Source organism: Mandrillus leucophaeus, unplaced genomic scaffold (genome assembly GCF_000951045.1).
Source record: "Mandrillus leucophaeus isolate KB7577 unplaced genomic scaffold, Mleu.le_1.0 Scaffold546, whole genome shotgun sequence".
Taxonomy (NCBI): domain Eukaryota; kingdom Metazoa; phylum Chordata; class Mammalia; order Primates; family Cercopithecidae; genus Mandrillus; species Mandrillus leucophaeus.
Window position 1 is genome coordinate 108,798 of NW_012105875.1, and position 6,763 is coordinate 115,560.

Sequence of the window (6,763 nt, forward strand, 5' to 3'; positions counted from 1 at the left end):
CCTCCTCCCTCAGACCAGGAGTCCAGGCCCAGCCCCTCCTCCCTGAAACCCAAGAGCCCAGAGCCCCAGCTTCCTCCTCCCGCAGTCCCAAGAGCCCAGGACACCAGCACCTTCATCCTTGGGGCCCTGCTTGCAGCACTCACCTCCTGAGAGACTAATGTACCCATCATAACAATGAGTGGTGCCCCTGGGGCAGGTCTTTACTGGGGAGTCACTTGAGCAGGTTCCCAAGGGCTGCACACAGGTAAGACACTGCTGGTCTCCTGGCTCTGGGGCACCTGGGGAGCAGAGAGAAGGTGGGGGTACGTGACTTTGTGCTCACAGCAGCCGCCCACCTTGGACCAGAGTGTCTGTGTGTCTGGGCCTCATTTCTCCATGGCCCTGGATCCCATACCTTGAGGAGGGAGGGAGTTCAGCAGGACGCTGCTGCTGCTAGCACTATTGCACAGGTCTGAGGAGCAGAAGTGGGCATAGGAGGCCACAAGCACCCCAGGAGGGGCTGAGTGGATGGAGGTCTTCTGGGAATTTTGCGTCCCAACAGCGCTGCAGCCTTTGCTCCACACCAGGGTCGATGTGTGTCCTAAGGGTGAGAGGGAAAGCTGGGCTGGGGGACTGGACAGCTCCCAGGGCAACAGGGGCTCCAGAACTGGACTCCCTGCCCTCCACAATACCCCTCAGGCAGAGGGTGAATGCCCTGATCACAACTGCATGGGTCATGTTTAGCATGGGGCAAAGACGGAGGCCAGGGCCTGGGTCCTCCCCGAAGCTCTGCCTCCTCCCAGTTCTCACTCAAACGTCACCTTCTCCATGAGTCTCCCCTGAACACTCAGCTTAATGTTGTAGCCTTCACCTCACTTTTCCTATCTCCTTTTCCTTGCCAGATTTCTCTCCAGAGTTGGGATCTCCATCCCTATACTTTGCTGCTTTTTGTTTGTTTCCTGTTTCTCAAGGTATATAAAGCTGCAGGAATACAGATGGGATTGGATCTGCAGCGCCTAAGACAAATGCTGGATAAACATTTCCAGACTGTATGAAGCCAGTGAGATTCCTCAGTGTTGGCACAGTTCTCCGCCCTGGGCAGGGATTACCGCATACATCGTCACCCCACCCAGAAAGGCAGACACCGTCATTCTCACTGCTTCACCCCCAGTTTTCATAAGGGGAACCTAAGATCCAGAGAGAAGAATAGTTGAATTGAAAATTGCAGATGTGGAGGAAACGGAGCAGGAAATTCAGGGGAAAGAATCCAGTGGGGTGGAGGGAGCTGCCAGGGACCTGGGACAAGTGTTTGTCTTCTACCTCAGTCCACGCACCTACATCTATGAGGAGCAGCGTCTCCTGACACACCTGGCCCGCCTCGCACATCACGGTATTAGACATGGTCCATTCAATGGGTACTTGAGCCAAGTTATCATCCTTCTGCAAAGAGTTCCCCCGATGGCAGGTCAGAAAATCTGGGGAGAGGAAACCCAGGGTCTGTGTAAGCCAGGAACCGACCATGTCTGTCCCTCCAGGTGACCAGGCCACGGAGTCCCTCAACCACGGATTCAGAAAGGACTTGGGAGTCCAAACCCCGCCCTCATTGTTCCCCCTGTTTCTACTTGAACATCTGCAGGGACATCCTCTCACAGCCCTGTGGGAATGGTCGTTCCTTGCTTCAGCTGTGAGAGCAATGGAAGCTCTTCCTTATCCTCTGCCCATCTCTCCTTCCCCGTCTGAACTTTAAGGTCCTCATTTCAATAATAAGGAAGACAGCCTGAGACCTTTCTCATACCTTTCAGTTGCAAAGCCCTATGTTCCAAACAAAAGATGCGGAGGGCCAGGGTGGGCTGAGCACTGCCGCTGAGCACTGCCTCTGCACCTAGCTGACGTCACTGCTTCCCACAGATCCACCTATCTAAGGTCCCAGGGAGCTCAGCTTATCTGGGATGCCTCGTTTCCCCACAGCACCCCAACAGTAGGTGGGGCGATCACAATCAGCACCCTCATTTGCAACAAGGGAAACAGGCAGGATTGCTCAGTAGCCGCCTGTGCCACACAGCTTGTGAGCAGCAGAGGTAGGCTGGGAACCCAGGGACTCTGGACCCTCAGGGTCGGGGTTGAGGGCAGGACAGAGACAGGTACTGATGACCATCCTCGGCTACCTTGGCCCTCAAGGCTCTAGTGTGAAACCACAGCCCCCGGCCTTCCCTCATGGCCATGACAGAGCAGGGGGCATCTGTCCCATGATGCGGGGACTCTTAGACTGAGCCCCCAGCTTCCACCAACACACGCGACCTGCAGAACGGATGCCACCCCGGAGGGCTGCTCATTTGCATGCTTCACAGATGACAAAATCAAAATCATGGCTCCTGCTCTCTTCGCCCACCCTTCTCTCCCCACTCCCATCTCCCCTACTTATACCTGTGGTGGCTCTTCTCTGCCGGCCTAGCTGAAAAGGTTGGTGGTGTCCTTGACCACTCCCTTTCTCTCCCACGTTGTGTTCCTCAAGAAATTCTACTGGCTTGAGCTGCAAAAAATCTTCAAAACCCAACCTCACGTCACCACCTCTGCTGCTTCCACCCAGGCCAACCCCCCTTGGCTCCCACCTGACTCCCGGGGCTTTCCCTGTGCCTGCCTGCCCCTCTTCCCCTTGCTGCATTCTCCGCCCACCAGGCAGAGGGAGGCTGGGTAAACCTAAGTCAGTTCATGTCACTCCTCTGCTCCGAAGACTCCAGGAGTTCCCCATTCTGGAGAATAAAATTCTAAGCCCTTCCAATGGCCCGGGAGGCCTGATAAGATGCGGCCACCTCCCCGCTCCATGCAGGTGTCCTACTCCGCTCCCTCCATCACTCTGCTCTGCACAGGTGCTTCTGGCAGGCACTCACCCACCTCAAGGCCTTTGCATCTGCTTCCGCCCCCTGTCTGCAACCATCCCCTCCTCTTCCCCACATCCAGGGAAAGACGTTCCATGAGCTATGGAGACTTCTGATCCTCATGTGAAGCTGAGGCTGGAAAGCTGTTTCAGCGGCAGAGCAGGGCCTGGGACCCACGTGTCCCTGATTCAGACGCGGGCTCTTCCCTGCTCTCTCACTGGGACCGCTGCCCAGCTCCTCTAGGAGCAGCCAGGGCCTTATCTGCCCAGGGCTTCTTGGTTCTTCACAAGGGGCTGCTGCCATGGCCCCTTTTAGTAACCTGTGTCCTTGCACCCAGCCCTCCCACTGCTGTGGCTTCTTATAAGCGGTTCTATCACCCTGCAGCCTCTTCTCTCCCACACTTGGTCCCCAACATCTTGTTGTTCCCCCAGTTTCTGATGCCTGATCTTGTGATGCTCACTGTCTGCTAAGCTGCTGAACTGCACTTCACCAGGGAAGGCAAAACAGCCTCCAAGATCTGGCTCCAGTGTTGAAAGAATATGAATCTGTATTAACAGCACCGATTTGTACGTAATAGCTGTGTTTTATGTGGTGTGTGTGTGTTTGTGTAGTGTGTGCACACAGGGTGTGAGGGTGCATGCGTGATGTCTGCAGATGTGTGTGCTGTGTGTGAGTGTGTAGTATACATGTGAGGGGTGTGGTTGTATGGGGTGTGTGGTGTGTTGATGGTATTTTTGTGTGGTGCATGCATGTGCAGACATACTATGTGTGATGTATGAGGTATGTGTTTTTGTGTGTTTGGCATGGTGTGTGTTCTGTGTATCGGTGTTTTGTTTGCATGTGGTGTGTGTTTGTGTAGTGTGTGTGCATAAGGTGTGGGGGTGCATGCATGATGTGTGCAGGGGTGTCTGGTATGTGTAAGTGTGTAGTACATGTGTGTGGGTGTGGTTGTATGGGGTGTGTGGTGTGTTCATGGTATGTTTGTGTGATGCATGCATGTATAGACATACTGTGTGTGATGTATGTGGTATGTGTTTTGTGTGTTTGGTGTGGTGTGTGTTCTGTGTATCTGTGTTTTGTTTGCATGTGGTGTGCGTGACATACCAGGTGTGTTGTGTGTATTGTGTGTTGTGTGTGGTCTGTGTTGCATGTCCAATATGTTGAGAGGGAGTGTGTGTGGTACCTGACATGTAGTGTGGATGCCACATACACACTACATGTACACATAGTAATTGTGCAATTCTGTGATGCATTTGTGTGTGTTGTGCATATTGTACGCTCTGTGTGTGATTTGTGTTTCATATGTGGTATGTCAGGGGTATGGGGGAGTGTGTGTGGTATGTGATGTGTGGTGTGTATGTGGCATGGTGTGATGCTTTGGTGTCTCCTGTGCTTATTGTGGGCTGTGTGTGGCATATGTTGCATCTGATTTGTTTCTGAAATGCCTTCTGGATTATCAGTGTCACCTGGTCCCAGAGACCAGGGCCAGACCCTTAACACCAGCATCAGTCAAAAGGAAAGATAAATGGCTCAGACCCTGACCTTCCCTGCGCCACAATCTTAAATGGCTCCCCTGCCTTCAGGAGACCGTCCACCCCTGAGTCTGGCTTTTCAGGTATTTGAGCGACCACCAGGTTCCCACTTACCTCTCCTTCCCTCACCAGTATCCATTCCAAAGGCATGCCAAGTCATTTCCTCCTCAGCCTCACATCTGCTGTGCCTTTGGCTTGGAGCAGCTCCCTCCTCGATCCCACACCCACCTTGTCCACCTGGAAAACTTCTAATCACCCCCAATCCCAGCTGTACCCCCTCATCTTGATGAGTCCTTCTCAGGTGGAGTGATGGACTCTTCTTGAAAACTGCAGGCTCACTCCCACCTCTAGGCCTATGCAGCTACTACACACTGTTCCCTCTGCCACCAATGTCCTCTTCCTCTTCTACCAATAAGCTGTAGGTCATCTTTAACACACAGTTCACAGGCCACCTCCTCTGTAAAGCCCTCCTTACTCTCTACCCCAACAACATCAGTATCTTCCTCCTCTGAGCTGCCCCAGGCCCCACATCCCCATTTGCAACAGCCCTGATCACCTCAAGCTGTGACTATCTGTGTCTGTGGCACCTGCCCCTCCTAGTCCTGGAGGCCCTTCAGGTAGAAACAGGGTCTGACTCATTAGGGGGCTTTGCACGTCTTCACTTGAGCAAACACCTCCTGGTACCCTTCCTGAGCCGGCTCCTGAGCTACCCAAGGCTGGAAAACCCTGGTGCCAGTGATACCAAGTCCCTGGCCTCGGGCTCCCAGCCTAGCCAGGGAGAAACAGCCAAATACACAGAGGAAGGTGTGCAGAACTCACACAACTCCCTCTTCTAAACTCTAAGGGGTAGCTTGATGGGGGCAGACAAGGAAACAGAGGCACGGGTAGGGAAAGACTTTGCTCCTAGGAGGGAAGCTGGGATCCATATAAGACCCCGGCCTCCTCAGCATGGCTTCCCATTGCCTTGGAGCCCTTCTTATGGAGACATTCCCTGGCACTCTCTTCCATGGCAGTACCTAAATGGGGAAGGGGGGACCCTCTCAGTGTCCTCTTTAACTCTTGCTTTCTCTGTCACACCTGAAGTGCCCTTGATTTTCTCTCTGATGTTCTCTCCTGTGCAGGCAGGGCTGATGGGGCACTCCAGCACCATGGGCAGGACAGGGGCTGGTGAGGGTGGCAGAGAGGCTACGGTGGCCTAGGGAAATGGGAGACCTAGGGTTATGCAAGGCCAGGGGTGTGGAGACAGAGAAATTGAAGCAACCAGTCACTCTCAGCAGCATGAGAGCCAGCAGGGGCCCCAGCACTCACTGTTGCCTAAAGTCTCATGCCAAGCAGCCCACCCTGCACCCTTGACCTTCCTCCTACTGGCTTTGGTGTGATGGCTCTGGATGCCCCATGTGTCATCGTGCCCGAGGCTGCAGTGTAGGGCACAGCCTAGGGGCGGGACTCACCTTTCGTATTGCAGTTCTCAGTCATCCCCACGGGCCCAATTTCCTGTGTCCCATTGAGCAGGTTGCAACCTGGCTGGGGCAAGCATCCCTGGACTCTCAGATTGGAGAAGATGCCTCCTGCAGAAAGCGGGAGCGAGGGAGAGTCAGTGATGCTGCCTGAGGACCACTCAACCCTCAGAGGCAGGCATAGCTCCAGGAAGCCAGGCCCACCCTCCTCTGGGTCTCATGCCTCGCCTCAGCTCACCCTCACTCCCCAGAGACTAAGATCTCAGTCCCCAGAACTTCCCGTTCAGTCCCCTCAGGGATCCCGATGTCCCAGGCTTACCTCCCCTGAGCCTGAGGAGGCCATTATAACAGTGCGTGGTCCCCTTGGGGCACATCTCTTCTGTTGTCCCCTCCGGACAGTCTTTCATAGACAAGCAGACTGGGCACCTCAAGGATCCTGGCTCTAGGGAAGTGACAGACAGAGTGAGGGGGCACTGAGAGGGCACTGGATTTGATCAGATACCTTCTCTGCACCCCACTTTTGCTGGCCTCAGGAGTCAACCTGCTCAGTCTTCCCAAAGGGGCCTTCTGCAGCTCCCATCATGGGATCTGGATGTGGGAAAATAAAGAAGTGTAACCAATGAAAGAGGAAGGGAGAGAGAACAGGAGGTCTGGATAGAGGCACCAGGACTGGGTACAGAAAGTGGTCTTGGCTGGGCGTGGTGGCCCACGCCTGTAGTCTCAGCACTTTGGGCGGCCGAGGCAGGTGGATCACGAGGTCAGGAGTTTCAGACCAGCCTGGCCAACATAGTAAAACCCTGTCTCTACTAAAAATACAAAAATTAGCTGGGCTTGGTGGCTGGCACCTCTAGTCCCAGCTACTTGGGAGGCTGACGCAGGAGAATCGCTTGAACCCGGGAATCGGAGGTTGCAGTGAGCC

The 6,763-nt window shown here is 54.4% G+C and overlaps 1 protein-coding gene across 1 annotated transcript in view; it reads right to left on the reverse strand.

Moving 5' to 3' along the window:
* Window positions 1-6,763, reverse strand: part of CD177 (CD177 molecule) — an 11,642-nt gene that overhangs the window by 3,195 nt on the left and 1,684 nt on the right. The window contains exons 4-8 of the mRNA XM_011997684.1: window positions 6,164-6,286; window positions 5,839-5,955; window positions 1,314-1,454; window positions 395-580; window positions 144-278 (exon numbers count right to left, since the gene is read on the reverse strand). Coding sequence (XP_011853074.1) covers window positions 144-278; window positions 395-580; window positions 1,314-1,454; window positions 5,839-5,955; window positions 6,164-6,286 — 702 coding nt within the window. The remainder of the gene's footprint in view (window positions 1-143; window positions 279-394; window positions 581-1,313; window positions 1,455-5,838; window positions 5,956-6,163; window positions 6,287-6,763) is intronic.